Raw genomic sequence first — 20,743 nt, 5'->3', positions numbered from 1 at the left:
GGTTGATGGTTGGTCCAGACTCCATTAAAATTCTCAAGGGAGAGGGTTTCCTATGGAACACTGTACCCATTGGATGGATGAGGACACTGAGGCTAAAGAGATTAAACAGTTTGCCCATGTTCTCACATGTTTGTGAGAGAAAGGATTTGAATCTGGGTTCTCCATGCCAACGTTCTTTCCACTATACAGCCCACAGCAAATGTACTCAAATGCATGCGCATGTACATGAGAGCAAAACAAAGAACAGCAAAGGGACTGCTGGCCTCCTAGGAGGAAGGGAAAGAGAAATCAGAAGGGAAGTGGAAAGGACAAGAAGAGGAAAGGCAAATATGCAGGGAGTCTAAACTCTCTATTCCCTCCTGAAATCTCAGATACACACCGAGGGAAGAGTGACATTTTCTTTACCCTCCTCTGGCCCCAAAGGTCACTGAGCTGCCAAGCAGTTGATAAACGTAGTGGCTTTTCTTTGGAGCCAGGAGTCACTGATTTGCTCCTTCCTGCTCTGCAAAATTAAAAATCTAAGCCTGACAGTTCAGAGGACCCCTGAAAACATGGCTGGAATTTCCTAGTGTGCTTTAAACAGAAACAGAAGCTTGGCAGGGGAGGAAAGTGATGTAAGCACCTCACAGGTCAGGCCAAATCCACTCCTCACAAGGTAGTAAGCACTGACTCTCATTAACAAGTCCAGGGAATTTCAATCCAGGTCAGCAAAGGGGTTATTTCTTCAATAGTGCTTTCCCTCCTTTCCTGACCATCCATCCATTGGACGTTCATTCATTCACCCATTTGGTTAGTCATGTCAAACTGATGGATGACTAAAACATGATCTCTAAACTCAAGGGGCTCCCGGCCCACTTGTGTGTGGGAGTGTGGGTAGGGTGGGGTAAATTATAATCAATAAGAAATTATAAATCAATAAATTATAACCAATAAGAAAAGGCATAGTCATATGGAGTGGAAAAGATCTCAATCCATTCACACAGAGCTTGCCCAGCTGCCTCCTCAGGATGGTCATGGCCCAGAGCTGCAGAGTCTCAAGGTTGGTGTCCTGGCTCACTCACTTACTAGCCAGGTAGCTTTAGGCAAGGCCCTTTGCCTCCTCTAGCATCTGTTTCCTTCTCTGTGAGACTGGGTCTTGATCCCCACCTTCAGGATTGTTGAGAAGATTAAAAGGAGTTACAGTAGGACATGTGCTTCATAAAGGGTCAGCCACAGGGCAGAAACTCAGTCAGTGCCAGCCAGCCTCCTTCTAAGATTTTGGTTCTGCAGCTCTGCCAGCTCTGGGGCTCACTCTACAAGTCCACCCAACACAGAACCACCATCTACTCTGGCCTCCACTCTGGCCCCCGAAATGGAGGGGTGAGCCCATGTACATGCCTGACACTGCTGGGGTTTTGCCCCAAATTGAAACACCCTTCCTACTGCTAGAGATTCAGTTTCCTCATGCGTAAAAAGAGGACAAGGAAGGTGTCAACACCTTTCACCACTGCTGCAAAGTGCAAACGAGAGATGAGGTGGCAGAGCACTTGGTAAGATGTGAAGATGGCCCAGACATGGATCACCGTGATTATCTCCATCCTGCAAAACCCTGCTCTTCTATGAAACCTTCCTGACTATTCCTGCTCCCACAGCAAGTGGCCTTCTTTGGTCCTAAGCACGTACAGAGGGCAACACATACTTGTGTCCTCAGTTAAAACCTGATTAGTGATGTCTCTGATTGTTTCATGTGTACCTGTCACTTTTCCCTTAAAGTAACTGGTTTAACCATACTGTATTTACATATACTGCAATAACACTCACCCCTGTCATCTATAAAATATTGAGTTTGAAAACACTATATTTTTAAATACCTGATTTCATTTGATCCTCATGGAATAGGCATTACTATTATCATTTCACAGAAGAGAAAAATGAAGCTCTTGTTCCAGGCCCAGAGTAATAACAGAGCCAGGATTTGAGCTTTGGACTGCCAGTCCCCAAAGCCTGGGCCCCTTCTCCTCTCTGTGGAGCCCCATCTACTTTCCTGGTTTAGCAAATACTGAGGACAGTGACCAGATCACATATTTCTTTTGTAACCTCCATACACAGACTTATCATAGGCTAGATATATAATAACAAAAAGACCCTAAAGGCAGAGTCTTATTATTATTATTATTATTTTGTACGCACTAAAATACTTCACAGAACAAAATAATTGGGTTTGAATCCTGGCCCTGCTAATTATTAGCTGTGTGACTTTGGACAAGTTACTTAACCTTTCTGTGCCCAAATTTCATCATCTGTAAAGCAAAGCCACCACTTCCATAGCACAGACTTGTTGTGAAAATTAAATGAGTGTAGTGCATCTAGCAGTATTTCAAAAATAGTATCCATCCAATTTGAAATGACGAAACTTGAATTTAAGAGTTTCACTTGGGGTTTAAGGGGATGTTGATTCCCTAGTCCCAAAATGGTTTGGAGTCACCCTCTCATAAAATAGGGCCTTGCTTCCTCCCCCACAACTGCCACTTGCCATCATTCATTTATCACTAAGCACAGCAAACCTGGACCTCCATCTCCACCTGCCTTTTATTTGAAATGTCAATTTTTAAAGAGTGGAGAGGTTGGAAACCCAATTTAACAAGCATGCTGAAACATTGTTTATTGCCCCCATAAACATGGCTTAGTGAGAATTACGGACTTAATCAGAGTGAACTTATCTCCCAGTGAAAAGGAACACTTTAAATTTCAGAAATGGCACCTTCACTGTGAAAATCTCTTAACTTTTCAAACAAACTACAGGGGGTCTTAAACTTATGGGCAGTAAAGGGGCAGCCATTACTGTGATTTGTCTTGCCCGAGAGCCAAGGAGCCCTAAAGGTCCATAACAACTTTAAGATCTAGGAAAAATATTTGGAAAATCATATTCAGGAGACATGTCTCTCAAAACACCCGAGAGGTCTACTGAGTGGGAAGTAATATCTGTATAGTTGCTTGGGGCTGCCTAAAAGAAAGGACCCTGTGGTCATTAGAACAGGGGCTGTTTAATAAGCAGCAGCACTGGGAAAGCTCACCTCTCATCCTGTTTGTACGATTAAGCATTTAGCAATAGGCAATATTTGGGAACCAGCTTTTCAGAAGACAGGTGCTACATAAATCCTAAAGGCTGCTAAACAGTTTGTGTGATTTTTTTTTTCTTTTTAAAAAACATGAGGATGAGGTCCTAGGAACCCCAACTTCCTAATTTGAGGGAGGCTTCCTGCTCTGATCATTCCAGGAAAGGTTTTCATAAAGATGCCCCATTTTGCAGAGAATGCATCAGCCTGGCTGCCAGAGGCAGGAAAGGCAACAGATATAAAATTTTATTATTTCAATGCCCCAGTAGCAGCCAGGAGGACTTAATGAAATCGCCAAGATTTACAATCTGAAATAGCTATTGCACAGACAGATATGGTTAAGGAAGCTGTGCCTTCTGACCTTTCAACCCTTTGATCCTCACACAGCAGGTGGCCTGGAGCCCCCTCCTGGGCATCTTCCCTCTCTTCCGACACTGCTGAACCTTGATGTGCAATAAGCCTGACCCTACACAGGTGACTCTCACAGTGCTTATCACCAGCAGCTGCTGCTAATGGAATGGCCCAAATCACTTGGCCTCGCGATTCTAACTCGGAGATGAGGGGAGAGGATCTGCTGTGCAGCGTCCAAACGGTGCTGAAAGGATGCCCGATAGTTCAGCCCAAGTCCAGTTGTTTGGAAATGCTTAACGATGTCATTACCAAAAACTGTCCTAGAAATGGAACTCTGGTCTCCTCCGATTTATACTTTGAGTTAGAAAAAAAAAAATCACCTTTTAAAAATAAATCGCAAAGCTCAAAAAAAAAAAAAAAAAAAAAAATCAACCCCGAAGTCCCAAATGCATCTCTCAGAACTTCCCTAAAACCATGTGCAGCAAATTTATACCAATGAAAATCAAAACAATTTTTGGAAACCTAAAATTGACTGTTTTCAGTTCCATGAAATTTCATTTAAAAAACCCCATATGCCAAAATGTCCAAATTCTCTTATTTTTAAAAATTGGGATGACTTCCAAAATCATAGCTATCTTTTTCTTCCTTTTTTTTTTCTTCTAAAGCTAAGGATGGGTAATGTGCATATGTACTTATCAAGCTTCATAATTTAACCCATTCGGTCAGTACAAAATACTTTCAATAAAATGCTGAAGAGGCAGGATATAAATTTATTACCACTGCATCTTTTAAAACAACTGACTCCCAGGCACCAGGGTTTAACAGATATTCTGTTTGGTTAAGGACATGTCCAGGAGTCTAGGCAGCCCCAGTCTGAAGCTTTTCGTTTTTGTCAGATATTTGGGTTTATGGAGGAAAGGATTTGCGGCAGGGCACATAAACCATTCTGTGGGATGTTGATAACGCCCAACTTAACTGCCACTGTTGATCATACTTAGGAAAAGCCCCGAGCCCATGCCTTTGTTTCTAAACAAAAATAGTATGGTGGCCCCATTCCTTACCTGTAATGGCCTGAGCTTAGGTCAAAAATGTCTGAACCCGATGGGCAAAGAAAAAACCCACTTCTTTTGTAGCCTACATGGCATATATTTTAAATATTCAACTTTAAATTCATTTTGAAATCAGCTGAGAATCAGACAGTATGTAGAGAGAGGTTTATAGGCTCCAATTTTAGTCACACTTTTCTCTATGGATGTTTAAGTTTAGTACGGAGAGCAGTTTATGGAGAAATCAGTTTAGTAAAGGGGAAAAAAAAGGAGTAGTTACTATATCACAGTTTGACCACTTTGTATAAAATTATTATTAAGCTCTCTTCTTCAGAGATGCCTATTGGAAATACTTTATTAATAATAATAGCTACCATTGGGTGAGGGCCTACTAATGTGCATGGAACCTTAGCCATTACTATTTCTAATTGTCATCACTTTGAGGCAGGTGACCCCATTTTGCAGATGGAGATGTTAAGGCATACATGCACAGATGCTCGGTGACTTGCCCAAGTTCCAGAGGGACAAATAGTGGAGCTGGGATTCAAACTCAGGATCGCTGCCTGCCGCCTGCTCAGCCCCGTGGTCCAGCCACATTCTTCCCAACAGAAGCAAAACAAACAAAACAAAACAACAATATGCAATAATCTGTGTAGAAAATGCCAGATTTCAGCTTGCTTACACATTGCCATGGCCCATTTAAAGGCCTTCCGAATCAATTATTTTAGGTCATTAAGAGGAAGTTTAATTTGGTTGACAAACACCCCTACTGTGGTGACCTCACATATCAACGACAAATGTCTCGTGGTCACAAACCTGTACCGTGAGTCTGCTGAGCATGGTGTTAAACAAAACCACATGTGCCCTGATTCCAAGTGGGATTTGACTAGGCCAAGGGCGCCGCTTTTCAATCATCATGCTGCTGGTCTCTGAGTGCCCACAACAGCCCCGCCCCTAATCACTTGCAAGGAGTTTATGAAAAGAAGTCACCAGTCCCATGTGGCTGTATTCAGTTGAGAGTGCCTTTAAGCTAATGTTGATTTAGAAAAAGTCACTCAATAAAAACTACAAAAGGAGGCTGAAAAAAAGGGCAGAGCCAATTTTAGGTAGATGTTTCAGCTTATTTTAAAGAAAATTTACCAGTTGTACACACGCATAATACTGATAATCACTTCCATTTACTTGGCGCCTACAACGTGTCAGGTACCAATTTTCTCATTTACTCCTCATTAAAAAACTCCGATGAAGTAGAGAATCTACCCAAGGAGTCTGAAGCTCAAAGAGACACCTTTACATCCCCATCTGCAAAACAGGAGCACCTCTCACAGAGGCATGACAATTAAAACTTATACAGCTCAAGTGCCATGTGTATTGGTAGAAGCTCATTCAATGGTTGATATTATTATTAAATATTTCCAATAGGCATCTCTTCAGAGGATAACATAATAGTAGTTTTGTACAGAGTGGTCGAACTGTGAGATTTAGTAACCGTACCTTTTCCCGTGCTAAACTGATTTCTCCTTTAAACAAAAGAGCTTGCTTAAAGTCTCCTAGTGGAGCTAGAGTGGTGGAGCTAGAATTTGAATCTAGGTCCCCACAACTCTACAGCTCAAGAGTTCTTTCCACTCTCCTCCACAGCCTCCTGCAGGCTGCTCCTTGTGTTAATCTGACAGGAACTTGGTTAGTTTAAGCTTCTCTTAGTAACAATTTAGAAACTTTGGGTCTTCTTTGAAGTCAGTTTTAACGTTGCTAAATTGACTGGCTAAGTGATGATAGGAAAATTGGAAAACAAAAGCATCAATGATGGTTTCACATTTTCTACTGGGACTCTCCCTCATAAATTACTCAATTTTTCTAATCTATAACAGAGGGCTATCTCATCTCACAAGAGAACATTTCAGTCACAACAAATTAGACTGAAAGTGTACTGGCTGCAAGAGATACTTAAATCAGCCAGAAGTACTTGTTCCCTTTGATAACATAAATTACTACTAGGGCTTTAAGTTGTTTCATATTAACTAATTCCAACATTAGGATAAGTGGCACTTAAGAACCACACTCACTTTAATAGCAGATGCCACATGAGGAGGAGACAGCTTCCAGGGGAAATCCATCAGGCGAAATCCAGAACATTCTTCAGGCCCTAAGTTGAACAGAGCTGCTGAATTTTCACTCTGAATGCACTGGATGTGACAGATTCACATGTGATGATATCGCTTGATAACAGCACGCTAAGGAAATTCCAGCAAGACCAAGCTACTGTCCAATTACTTTTCTCTGTATATAATTAAGCAAGCGTCAGGGTTTCATTGATCTAAACTTTGGCTCTTGTTTTTACTACTCACTATGAAGAATAATGTTTGGTAGAGTTTTTTAAAAAGCTCTTCACATCCATCATATCAGTTAGTTCTCACAACTCTCTGAGATGGATAATATTACCTTAATTTCACTGATTAGAGAATGGAGCCTCGGAGAGGCTAAGTAACCCAGCCCCAGTCGCAAGTGTACTCAGAGCTTTCCTCTGCTGCCAGACGTGAGCCCTCCGTCCCCTCACAAACCCAGCACAGTGGAGGGACCGGATGCAAATTACTTTCTCTCTCTGAGCCTCAGCTTCCCCATTTGCAAATATGGATGTCTCCCCCTTGGCAGACAGATTCTCAGGATGTGCAAAAGTGAGAACAGATACAGCACCGGGCACTGTGTCTGGCACTGAGCAAGGACACAGAAGACGGCAGTTTCTTCCCAACCCTCTCCCTTTCTTGCTAAATCTCTTCCCATGAACCTATGACTGAAACTACCAGGTGGAATTTTTCATGCAAATATCACCTTCTTACAAAGCAGGACTTTGATTACTTATCACTAACAAAGAGATCTCACATGGAGTTTCTCAATTCTCATGAGAACACATGCACAAGTCACCACCTATACCTGCATATAATCATGGCTGAAAGTTTTGCATGAATCACAGTATTAACAAGGGCAAACTACATCTTATACTGTCTACCTGTGGAGTCCTGTGAAGAAGCAAAATGGTACAATGGTAAACAAGAAACACTCTTCTACACTGACCGTGAAACGTAAAAAAAAAACCTAAAAAAATGAACAAGGGATTAAGACTTCCTATGCCAGAGAAAAATGAAAAGAAAAAACTAGTTAAAATGGCACCAGTTCAGCTGACAGCAATTCAGGTTCTTTGAGAGGTAAAGGGGAAAAAAAAGTTATTTTTCTTTGTCTGTAAATAAGTCAATGCTGTTATTTTGTGTAAAAGCTCCACAGTGAAACCACTGCAGACACAGACAAATATGGCCTCTGGATCCCAGAGACGGAGAGGCGCTTCAGTGTGGACAGGGATGTGTCCCTGGAGTGGTGGCTCAGCGCTGCCCCAAGCACTTGGTGCATCTGTAAAGCCAGGCTTCCATGTGCTCCAGCTGAGCCTTCCTACATACAGGATGTGAGGAAGAGAGGAAAGCTGTGAGCTGGGCCTGTCTCCTCATGCCCCCATGACATGTCTCTTGAAATTGCATTGGTGGGAGAGGTAGGTAGAGGCCCGTGAACTTGGTACCTGGGTCTCACTCCCCTGTTCCTACGGCCTGGAACTTAGCACTTTGTATATAACCTAAATTTATCCTCTCAAACTGCACTGTAAAAAGATTATCTAATTCATAAAAAGTACTTGGAAACAGAGAGGAAACAAAAATCTAGTAAAAATGGTGCTTGAAACCGCAAAGTAAGTCATCACTACAAACACCTCTGCCACAGTTTGGTAGTTTGGTAGCAAGGAAACCATTCGGAAGCTTGGGTTTGGGACGCTAACACATCTGAATTTTATGTACATGGTTGTGGTGTGTAATTTACTTAAGAATTACCTTGATCCTTACAAACAACAATTTACTTTATTAACATGGTTAAGCAGTTTCCAAGCATTTTATATGGAAGAACCGTGTTTCTAACGGCCCAGGAGGAGAAGGCCTGACCCTCCCCTATTTACACCCTTCAACGGCTCTCCATTGCCCTATAAAGTTGAAACTCTTTAACACGGCTTACAAGGCCTTGGATGGCCTGGCCCTTGCCTGCCTGCCTCAGTGCTCCTCTCCCCCTTCAGCTCCATGCTCCTGTCAGACACTGAACTGCTCATACTTCCTGGGAAACACCACAGTCTACACTGTAAGTCTTTGTAGATGCTGTTCCCTGTCCTCCTGGTGGAACTCAAATTTATCTGCTAGGTTTCCACTTAGGCATTCCTCTCCTCTGAGAAGCAGAGCCCACAAGGCTCAGCTCACTGTCTTCCCTACCAGAGCCTAGAGCCTCTCAAATTCCCTGCAATTACTTTCTCCTTGTCTGCATATGTTCTAGACAGAACTCTGAAGGCACAGATTATGTCACATACACCATTTTATATAGAACCCCTAGTGTGATACAATGCCTGGTACACAGAAGGCTACCAAAACATTACTATAGAAGGGGAAGTGTATTGTGTACTGACCACAGGCCAGACACTGGGATATGCTGGACATATACAGGACTCATTTATTTAATCTTTACCACAATCTTAAGAGATGGGGACTAACCACTCCTATAGATGAAGAAAGTTAAGATACAGAGACAAAGTACCACACCTGACATGACTGAAATGACTGCAGGGGAGTGTGGTCAGGCAGGGACCTGGCGGTGCATTGATCAAGTTCCTTAAAAGTGCCACTCCCATCCCCGACACAGTGCCCCCAGCACTGTCAACCGGAAGAAAACGGCACAGGCACAAGCCAATTCTAGTGAAATTCTTTCCCTAGGGAATGAAGATGACGATCCCTGGAACCCAAGAGTCCCTAAAACACAATTTCAAAGGCATCAACTTAACAATGTAAATGGCTTTAAGGCCACCGAGGAAATAAAAATGGCAATGGTTGCTGACCTCTGTTGAACTCTTTAGGTGCCAGGCACTGTGCTGGGTACTTGATAAGCATTATCTCACTAGATCCCTCAATGATACTATAGGGGGGAGCTATGGCCATTGCCCTTATTTTACAGGTGAGAAAACAGAGGTGCAGAGGTCCATCACCTTGCCCAAGATCGAACAAGCAGCGAGTAGGGGAGCCAGAACCCAGAGCCCACATTCTAACCACCACACGTTACTGCCTCTGCATACAGGTGGAGCTTCATTTGCAGTCTAACCTGAGCCTCTGTGTCTGCACTGTGTCACTGCTATCACCTTTCCTTCCTCCTTCCTGACCATTCCATCACCAGGAACGATACAAAACACCTTCTGCATGCATCCCTCATGTGGCTCTGAGGTCTGTACACAAAGCATTATTTGTGAGGCTTGGAAAGGAAGGTCTTCATTTATCAAAAAGGAAAAGGAACCCATCTACCAGAACTGACCTGGCACCTGCTACCAGACATGGCAGAGAGGAGGAGCTGCAGAGCATTTCCTGAACTCAACTGAGGTGGAGGGAATGAAAGGAAACAGTCACTGTGTAATCTGGCCGCGTTTTGGTGTTTCCTAGCTGCCAGCTAACATGATCATTCCCTCCAAGAAGAAACTAGGTCTATGCCAAAACCCTTGGCTATCCTGCTAACTTACCACCAGCCTCAAATTAGTGTTTGCTTAAATGAGAGAAAGGGTATAAAAAGGCAGTGGAGGTATAAGAATGACGATCAGCTAGAAACTTGTCACTTTAGAAGGAAGGTGGACTCTTTTAGGTGACTAGGTTACCCCTTAACAAATAGGACAGCCTGTAAGAGCTTGAAGGCTAGAATTAGATCTTCCCCCCAAATAACCTTCTTTCAAATGAGAACAGTAGGTTATAATTTATATTTCTTTTAGTGCAACAAATTTGAGTGTCATAAAAATGGTTAAAAAGTCTTCCTATGGTAGCTTTTTCTAAACTTTTATGAACATCTGCCACATTCATTTGAAGTTTAAAAAATTCTGGCACATATGCAAAGGCATAATAAGGTGCCTATAGCTTTCAAGAAAAAATAACAAGACAGTCAAAAATAAGCCTTTTGCTGAATTGCCAGTAAGAAAACTAGTGTGCGAGAGGAGATGGGCCTTCCCAATCTCCTTCCCTAAAGAGCTGTCCTTTGGCCCCAGGTATGAGCTCCACCCCCAAGCATTATAGCCCATGGTTCCTGGAAGAAATCTCAGGGAACCATCTCTATCACTTGAAGGTATAATAGAACTAGATGAGCCCAATCAAAAAGCATGACTGGAGGACTCCGAGTCTGAGCTGAAATCCATGGGAGGAGATCAGGAGACTGTATTTCATGACTTGGTAGTTCACAGCTGCCTCACACATGCAGGAAACGCTATTTTGTTTGGAAAGTGTCTTAGCTGGCTTCAGGAGTGGGGCAACTACTATTTTTGTTTTTCTTTTAGTGCTGACCACATAGTAGTTCAGCATGGCAAACCCTCCCTAACTTAAATCAGCAGGGCTAAGATTTATCTTGGCCAGTGCTTCCCGAACCTTCTCATTTAAAACCCTTCAAATGCCAAGGAGAGTGGACTTCCACCCATTCACCTAAGTGCAAAACTCTGTCTCAAGTTTTAGCTTCAAAATTTATGCCTGTTGTGCACTGCATGTTTTACTACAAAAAACCCTTGTTTTAAATTACTTACAAGCACATAAAAAGTAAAAAAATTTACTCCCTCCACCTTTAAGTAAAATTATGGTGCTGGGTTCCCTGACAACAGCAATGCCTACTGGAGGGCTCTAAATGTGCCAAATTCCAGCTTTCCAAGCACTCACTCAATCTTTCCTTTCAGAAAGCACCTGCTGGGCATCCTGCTAGGTGCCGAGGAAACCACAGTGAATGAAGCATAGCCCTGGTTCCCAAAGAGCTCCTGCTGCTAGGGCTGATGGAGAGGACGGGGAAGCAAACAGCCGTCATCCTGAGCAAGAGGTACAGCAAGCAAAGACAACGGACAACGGGAGGGCTTCCTCACACAGCTGGGGAAGAGAAGGTTTAGTCGTGCAGGGGTGTGGGGATGGGGGTGTCTCAGGGACCAGCCAGAGCACTGGCTAACAAGGAGCAGCGAGAGGACAGAAGGCTTGACAGCAGCAGGGAGACTGAGCAGAACTCGGGGGTAAGGCAGAGGAGGCTGGAAGGCAGGCTATTAAAGGCAGAGTGACCAGGCAGAAGGCAACCCCTAAATGCTGGAACCAGGGACTGAATTTCACACTCATCTTCATACCTCCACGACCTATAGCAAAATGTTTGGAAAACAAGAGGCCTTGACCCTGCTTCTCGAATGAACGAATAAGGCTTTGCAAAAATCTAAGAAAGCAAGGTAAAATGTCAACGAAGGCAGTGAGGAAGGAACAGGACGAGAGACATGTCAGAGACTTGGTGACTATTTAGAGAGAGAGAAATGAGAAGGAGGACACTCAGCCATGCTCAGCGTGACCCACTTTGGTGCTTTTCAGGCAGTGGTGCCACTCACAGGGACCGGGAACAGCGGAAGGGGAGTGGAGTAACTCGACGGGTGTGTGTGTGTGTACAGATGACAAGGGGTTTGGGGAAGACTGAGTTTGAGACATCGACAGTACATCTTGGTGACCTTCAACTGGCATGTGCAACTCTGGGCCTTAAGTTCAGAGAGAGGCATGCCAGTGTTAGAATCACAGTTGGGAGTCACTGACATTACCCTGGTGGCAAAAGCAAAAAGCCTTAAAAAAGATGGCCAGAGGGCATACAGAAAAGAAAAGCAAGCCAAGACTAGAAACCTGGACAATGCTCAAGGTAAAGGGCTGTGAAAAGGAGTCTGAAAAAACCTGTGCTGGAACAGCCTGGAAGGCAGAAGAGGCAAGAAAGAGCTGTGGATACCGACAGACCAAATGGTCTTTAGATTAGAGTTTCCAACTGTACAACAATTGACACGAAAGTTCTATCAGCAAGTACTTACTTTCAATTTTTCACACAGGAGCTTTGAATACACCCCCAAACTTGACAAACAAAGGTAAAACACAGAAGAAATCTCTTCAAGCTGATCTAAATACACCATCCAAGATAGTCCATAAACTGTGTACTGTATGTGCTCAGGGCTGGGTGATGACAAGGAGGAACTGTTAACAGAATGTAGGAGCCACATGGCCGTCCTGTCAAATTAGAAATTTGAGCAGATTTCTGTGGTCTATTTTGATCAAGATTCTCAATGTCAAACAAACAGGTTTTTCGATAACCAACTTGTTTCATTTTCGTAAGCACAATAGCACAGTGTGCAACAGTGAAGAAGCAGGTGGTCCTCGTGGACGTGAAATGAAGGCAACAGAAGAAGAGAAGTAGCACTTCCTTTAAGACATGCAAAGCATCATCACAGACGGACATGGCTTTAGCTCTTCCCTCTGAGAGCTTATCTCCTGTGCAAAACAGGCAAGCCCCCTACCTCCTGCCCCATTTTGCTCTAGTGCAAATTTCAGCTCTCTCCTGAGGAGGGAAAAGCTTAGGTTTCATGTCTACAAACCAGTGGCACTTACAAAAGCACAGAAAAGTCCCTTAAAAGAATTGCTATCTAACCGGTACAGCCATGCAGAAAGCAATCTGGCCTTATATTCATAGCTTTGACCAAGCATTTCTACTTTAGGGGTTCTACACTAAGGAAGTAAGTCAAGATGCAGATTAAGCCTTATGCATAAAGATGTTCACTGAAATGCTATTTATAATAGTGAAAAATTATAAACAGCATTAGGTGTCCAACAGTAATAGGAAAATGGCTAAGGTGTGGCATATCCAAACAGTGGAAGGACCGGTAGCAAATTAAAAATTATTACTGAGAGTAGACAAAAACATGTAGAAATCCCCATGCCATAACAGTAAATGAAATAAAGACATAAAATTCTATACCATATCAGTGAAGTACATTTATACAAAACATATATGCACAGAATAAAGACGAGGATGAAGAAAAATAAAATGCTAACAGTGGTTGAATCTGGAGTAATGGTATTGTGGATAATTTTAATTTTCCTATTTTTACTTCTATATATTTTCTATACCACATTTTCTACAGAGAAAAAATGTAATATAATATTGTTGCAGTGTTTCGGAATAAACATCATTTTGAAAAGTGAACCATTTCCCTTCCCTCGTTCAAACCCTTAAAGAACCCTTTCCTCCTGCCTCTTTGAACCTCACTCCCTCACCCATGAAAATTGACAATCTCCAAACAAAGTGGAAGAACACTGGAAACAAGAGCCCAGTGGAAAGGGTCTAAGCTGAATGCTCAGCTCTGTGCATGAGGCGTTGCTCTGACACGCTCCCGTGTGTAGAGCTGTGAATCCAGAGACTGCGTCTTTTCCATTGCCACATAGCAAAACACAACCGTAAGCAGAGATATTTGGGGAGGAGAGGAGCCAACTTACCTCCATTAAACTTAAATGGACTCCTATGAGGTAGGGCATGGGAGCGCTGTGAAGAGAAACAGAGACACACAGCTGCTTTAATGTCTGTTGCTTCTGACAGAAAATTACACATGGTTCACTATTTGCAGAAAAACTGTTTTAATAAACGTATGCACAGTTACATTTCCTTTCACAACAAAAATCCTAATGTGACATTTTGTTCCCAATCCTAGTAACTTCGGAAGAATTTCAAAACGCGGGCAGCCTTAAAAGCATGGGTGGCGGGAAGAGCACTGACCTTGGCGTTCGTCCCTAAATAGCAGCCATGCGATTGCATAGCCTCAGTTGCCTTATCTTTAAAATGGCACTTTGGAATCTAACTGGCAGCTTGCTATCAGAATGAGAAAATATATGTCGAGTGATTAGTACAGCTCCTGGTACAAATGGGAACCACTGTTGCCATGATTACAACAGAAAAAGCAGTTAACAATGTCAGATGGAGGGCATGATGTGCTTCAAAGAGGAATGATTTTTTATTTGCTGTTTCCTCCTGCCATCAAGAGATGTGATCTAATTGTCCATTCTGATTGGACAAAGTGTATCAAAGCCAGCAAGCATCTCCACCCCAATTGCACACATGCCATCTGATGACACTGTAATTCAAAAAGCCCCTTCCAACTGCTTCATTCCCCGACCAATGGGTTCCCTTAGTTAGGACTGAGCATGAGATGCGAACCCAACTCCAGGGGCTTTAAAACCTGGGCATTATGGATTGACTTCCTTTGGTTTCAGGGGCACACACATAAATTATCATTATGATGCTACTTACCAATGATAAATGGGCTCGCCATCATACAAGGAGCTTGAAATTCATCTTTCCTAACCCACACAACCCCACAAGGTAGGTATTATACCCATTTTACAGAGGAGGAAATAGGCCCAGAGAGCTTAAATCACTTCTCTAATGCCATAAAACAAGAGGCAACGCTAGGATTTGACTCCAAACCTTCTTCCTCCGGGCCACACTGACTTTGTAATATTGGACCTAAAATCCCCAGGCCGGCCTCCCACCCAGTGTTTTTCCTGCAGGTAGGGAGGTCAAGGAGTAGAGACCAAGCGAGACATTGACAATGTTTCCATCTGTCTCTCCAGCATGTGATACATCCTGAGAAAGGTACAAAAAGGTATTTTAGGAGCCCAGTGGAAAGATACCTGGCTCAGACTTGAGGTGCCCAGGTACCTTTCCTCCCCCGCAGCTGGTGGCATGAAAGTGGACCTAGGAGGGTGGCTTTCTTGGGGACAGGGTAGGGAAACGAGGAGTGGTAAGAAATGAAAAAGAAGAGGTTTGCTTTCCACTGAGTGCTGAGGAGTTTAGGCTTTATCCTGAAAGCAATGGATAGGCAACGAAGGTTTTTTAAACATCATATGTGCATTTTAAAATTGCTCAAACACTTAAAAATAAGAAAGAGCACAATTCCCTCATTACCATTCAACAAATAAAATTCTTCAAGCAAAAATCCTTCCCCAGAATATAAAATGTTCTCCTTACTACAGACCTCTGCAGTAAATATATCTTGGGAGCCTGTAAAACAGTCTTGAATATTAGCAGCACAGTTTGGCAACTATTCTTCTAGAAGATTTTTGTATTTGATAATAGCCAAGGAAAGACTTAGACACAAAACTGCAGTGAAAGTGGAGTTGTCTTTCCTTTCTTCTTCTTATTCTCTCCGTTTTAAAAAAGGTATCTGCTGTGCACATTCAGCTTCCCTTCGCTTCTAGGGGCAAGGAAATACCCTACGATATTTTTTCCCCTTAAACTGTAAACCATTAGTTTAGCTGCCAGCTACACAAATGCTCAAACTTCCCAGTGTGCCTGGCTCTGCTGTCCAAGCTTTCTCCAGTGTACACTGAAATGAATGTGTTTCTAATTAAGTAGCTTCAGGAACACGACAGCTTCAATGTCAAAAATACAAAGTCTGAACCCTGGCAGGAAGTCTTAAGACTGCAAATGCCTCATCTAGTGGAACCTTGCCTAATGTAATGAAAGGAAGCAGGAAGAGTGCAGAATTCCAGAAAAATGGCCACTTATTAATGTGTCCAGAAGTACAGCCAAACACATAGAAGGGAGAAAACTCAAATCCATAATATTTAACCAAATCTTATAAACTTTCCCAGCTCTTACCAGCACTGTCATGCAAGTGACAAATGACCCTGAGTTTTAATTAGAATTTCAGAACTGAAATTCCAACAAATGAATTAATGTATAGAAAAGGACATTCAAACAACTGTGAGAAAAAGGTAAAAATAAATACCTACAGAAAAAGCCTCTGTATAATTTAGGCTCTTATCTGAGACTATAGGCTCTTATCTGAAAAAAAAAATTTCTAGAATTTTAAATATGTAGGTTTTAATGCCATGCCCTTTTGTCCTGCAATAAAAATCAATGAAAGAGAGTAAAAAGGAGTCTTAGAAGTGATGGCAGATGTAGAAAGGGACAAAGTGAGACTCACTCTTCAGGTACCATTAGGTAGGCTTTTAAAAAAATTTTAAAATTTAAGTCCAATAATTTACCAAAGAGTAATTATGGTCTGTCATAGAAATGTAGTTTCTTAGCCAACTTAGGGCTGCAACAGGTCTGTATTTAGAAAATATTTAAAACACATTTATTCTGAAATCACAGCATACCATGTTTTGTATGAATGCAAATTTGGACAAATACCTTTTACTGTGTCATTTGCTTACAAAACCTCAAATGTATCCCTGAATCTACTGCATTTTTGCTCTGCAAATACACTGATTACAAATTTCAAGTGGGGAGAGGGAGAGAGGAAAAAAAGAAACCCCAGAGACTCCTTAACATCTCAATGTAGCAAATATGTAACTGGGTAATTCTACCTGCATTCTGAAAACAATCTGTATTCTCAATATACCTCAATAGTTTTTGCAGCTACTGAATCATTCTCTTTTGTTTGTTTTTTGTTGTTATTGTAAAGAGAAATTTGGGGCGGGGGGGAAACACTCATCTACGATCAAGTCATCTTATCACAACTACTTTTATTTTTGTATTATTCTCCTCCAATATTAACATTAATATTTAAAAATATCTTTGAAATTATAGAGTACATATATTTTATTGTTTTCTCATTGGCTACATTAACATTTCCCATATTATACTGTAACCTTTGTGATTATTTTAAAGACTATGTAATATTCAACCAAGTATGGATGTCCCTTAATTTGCTGAACCCTACTGCTAGAGTTAGACATCAAGCCACTTCCAACTTTTCACTATAAGTAACATCGTAATGAAAATGAACAACTTCATGTGCATGAATTCCCAAATATGGAATTACCAAGTCAAAGGGCAGGACTGTTTTTAATATCTTTTGTTATATCTTGGCAAAGTGTCTTTTAAAAGCGCAATACCAGCCCCAGTGGAAATCTTTCAAGATTGTTGTAAGGATTAGAGAGAACCGATGAAGTGCCTAGCACAGGAGCAGCACATGGTAGGCTCAGTAGGCTATTATGTCCAAGTGGCTTCTCTTCACAGCCCTGGCATGGCTGGTATGACTGGACCCATTCTCTTAGAGCCCAAAGAATGGTTTCTTGTTCCTTCCCTGGTTCTGAAGGATACCTGGCAAAGTGCTGGTGAGGACAGTCGAGACTCCGTGATGAGTGTGAGGTGTTTGACATGCATCACCTCTATACATGAGTTTCTGACCCCAAGCACACTCCCTTGTCACTTGTCTACTTACTGAGTTCAGTAGGGTTGTTTACCACTTTCTTCAGAGGGTAACATTTAAACTTGATTTTATGTACCACCCCAAATGCAAAAACCACCAAGTAAACTATGACTCATTACTTGCTTATCACACAGAATGACAAATTTGTAAAACCACTCATCACACTTTCTTAAAAAGAAAATATAGCAAAAAATTGGTTAAGCTAGTCCTAAAAAACTTCACATTAAGAACCTGACTCTTCTGAATCATTTTCTGATTCACAGTCATCAATGCCCATGTTTTTTCCAAGGTATCTCAGTAACAAAACATAATACTTTATCTAGATGCTATCTTCATTTGTTAGGTCCCAGAAATAACTTGTTTATTGCTTATCAAGAAAATATCAACGCAAATATGTTTCACCAATAGTGAATGAACACCATGCTTCTCTGCTCTGGTGCGCCTTTCAACATTCACACTGACTTTACATTTCAATGCTGAATCTGACTGCAATTTGGAAGATATTTTAAATGGCAATTAGACACAACATGTGCAGAACCAACAGTGCACATAATTAAAGGGGTGATAATATTAACAGCTACGACCAAGTTCATGCATAGGCGGGCCATCACCACCGTGTGTGTCACAACTGCCCTATGGCTGACGGCGATTGTGGGATGCCACTGTACATCTCTGAGTAGCGGGATAGGGTGTATCTGCCCTAGGCCTTTGTTCTCTGGGAATTACGGCACTATCTGACTTCATCACTGTCATCTTGGAAGAGTAAAAGCTATTCTTTCTTCCTTCTCCCCTGAAAAGGAGAGGGGTTATATTGCTAGTGTCAAGGCAGTGACAATATAATGACCTTTACCTGAAAGGCATGTTTACTTTGAATCCTCTTAAGGGGAAAAAGAACTAATATCAATTGAGCTACTATAACCCAGGTGCTTTTGTGCATCACTTATACATAATTCTCAAGGCAACTCTGCAAGGTATCGCTACTATCCACATTTTCAGACTGGGAAACAGGCTTGGAAAGGTGAAGTAACATGCCTCAGGGTCACAAAGCTAGAGTGAAGCTGTAATTCAAAGTCAGGGCTGTTGGACTGAAAGCCTATACTGTCCAACAGCACATACTCAGAACTTAAGCCAAAAGAAAAGGCGTGCTGGAAAACCAAGGGGGCTATTCACCCAGTCCTCTCACCAACTCCAGACCTGCAATGCAGAGCACTGCTCTTATAGGTAAGTCCTGCAGCATGAGCTCATTCCTAGCAATGGACAGGCATGAATATGGATACTGCAGACTTATTAATGATCCTATAGTCTCCGTTCATTATTACTGCACTTTCTCAATTTGTTAATTCCTTTCCCCCAGATAACTAGAGCCCTTTTAATTATGTTCCCCTGAGGTGAGTGGCTACTAATTGGAAAAGAGTCAGGTGAAATAAAGGAACACTGGCTGCTCAAATATATAAAAGGCAGCTTCCCAAGACAAAGAGGGAGAGGAGGGGAGGGGAGGAGAGATGAGATGTGGAAAAAGGTAGGAGGGCCCCCACCCCCGCCTCCCCAGGAGCAACAGCTCTTTGACCTCAGTAAGGATATAGCGTAGAGCTACCCAGGGGTTTGGAAGGTCTACTCTTTTTCTTTTCCCATATTAAAGCATAGTGAGCATTACAGTGTACACATCACAGCACCCATCTCGCCTCTCAGAGGCACTCCACCTTTTTAGCCAAATACCCAGATCTGCAAAGGGAGCCCACAAGTCTTTCCTCAGTTCACTGTCTTTAAAGGAAAGGGAAACTCTTGGTCTTACTCATTTGAGCTTTTCTTCCTTCCTTCCTCCCTTCCTCCCTTCCTCCCTCCCTCCCCTCTTCTTCCCTCCTTCCCCTCCTTTTTTGAAAAGAAACAAACGTGTAAACACAGTTTTTCTTACAGTTTAAAATTCTGCTCTGAAATAACGAAGCCTGGCATTGCTAGAGAGGTTAAAGGACAACAGAACAGGGGAAAGAAAGCGAACAAAGACCATACAACACACCTTGTTGGAGAACACAGATAATCCTAGTCTTCATCTTCCTGAAAGTGACCAGACAGATGGGCCGCAGGCTAATGCGATGGCCAGCGTCGCACAGGGAGCCAGGAAGAGCCAGTGTTGTTCATGGTGCACTTGCCATAGCCAGCACTAGGCTCAGGGCTTGACAGGCACTTTCTCACTGGACCCTCAGGACAATGGTATGAGGTAGGTACCACCACCACTCCCCATACAGATGAGGAAACGAGGGCTGGGAAGCTAAACAACTCACTGAGGTCACACAGCAGCCCTGAGACTAGAACCCAAGTCTGTCACACAGAGAGAGAGCAAGTTCACTGCTTCCCAGGAGCCCAGCACGTGCCCGGCTGTGGAAGAAAAGTGGAAAGAGGTTCGGAGGTTTTCTCTAACCTGCTCCCGGGGGCCTGCCAGCAGCTGTGCCAAGTCCCGGGCCCCTCCATGTTCTGTCCAAGACTCCGGCCAGCCCCTCACCACAGGAACCCCAACTTGCCTCTGAGCTGAGCCACGAGTGTCCCTGTGGGCCCCAGTCCCCGCCTCCTCTAAGTCCTACTGAACCTGTGCTGTCCGCCAAGCACCACTTCTCAGATCACGCCGGGGTTGCTAACACCTCCCTATTCAGAGGCTTTTGTCTGGGTTGCCCATTTGGCATAAAGCACGCACTAATTTGTATGGTTATTCCAGACTGTCAGTCACAGGAGAACCAAACTTTGTTTCTGATTCCCTAGAGTCTATGGTGGGGCTGTGTGCAGAGCAGGAGGAATAAAGAGGCGGGTATGTGCTGAGTGCTCACCAAATACCAAGGGCTGTGCGGGAGCCCTTATCTCATTTAATCCTCAAATAATCCAATTTGTACCATCCATTTTATAGATTAAAAAAGGGATTATCAGAAACTTGCCCATGGTCACAGTTAATGGTGATTCCAGCCCACATCCTGCTACTTCAGAGTCTCTCACACTACTGTTGCTTTACATTAACTTTATTTTAACCATTACGTTACATTTAACCATTATGTTACATTTAAGAAAAAAAATGGGTGTTTGATAATTACAGCTGAAAAATAAAATAGCAAGTGGACATTTTGTAGCTAGAATAAAACTACATTTGCCAACTAGCTTAAATGAATTGACACCCTTTCTTGTTCTAA

General features: G+C 42.6%; 1 protein-coding gene across 10 annotated transcripts in view; it reads right to left on the bottom strand.

Annotated features, from left to right (window-relative positions):
• DENND1A (DENN domain containing 1A) overlaps positions 1–20,743 on the bottom strand; it is a 543,770-nt gene that overhangs the window by 191,858 nt on the left and 331,169 nt on the right. For 9 of the 10 annotated variants that reach the window (XM_059073023.2, XM_067040763.1, XM_059073026.2 and 6 more), the window contains one exon: positions 13,852–13,897. The exons of the other annotated variant lie outside the window; for it this stretch is intronic. In XM_059073023.2, the coding sequence (XP_058929006.1) occupies positions 13,852–13,897 (46 nt within the window). The remainder of the gene's footprint in view (positions 1–13,851; positions 13,898–20,743) is intronic. 10 annotated transcript variants of the gene reach the window in all.

Source organism: Kogia breviceps, chromosome 8 (genome assembly GCF_026419965.1).
Source record: "Kogia breviceps isolate mKogBre1 chromosome 8, mKogBre1 haplotype 1, whole genome shotgun sequence".
Taxonomy (NCBI): Eukaryota; Metazoa; Chordata; class Mammalia; order Artiodactyla; family Physeteridae; genus Kogia; species Kogia breviceps.
The sequence above is the reverse complement of the archived record's forward strand: the minus strand, read 5'-3'. Positions and strand labels throughout refer to the sequence as shown.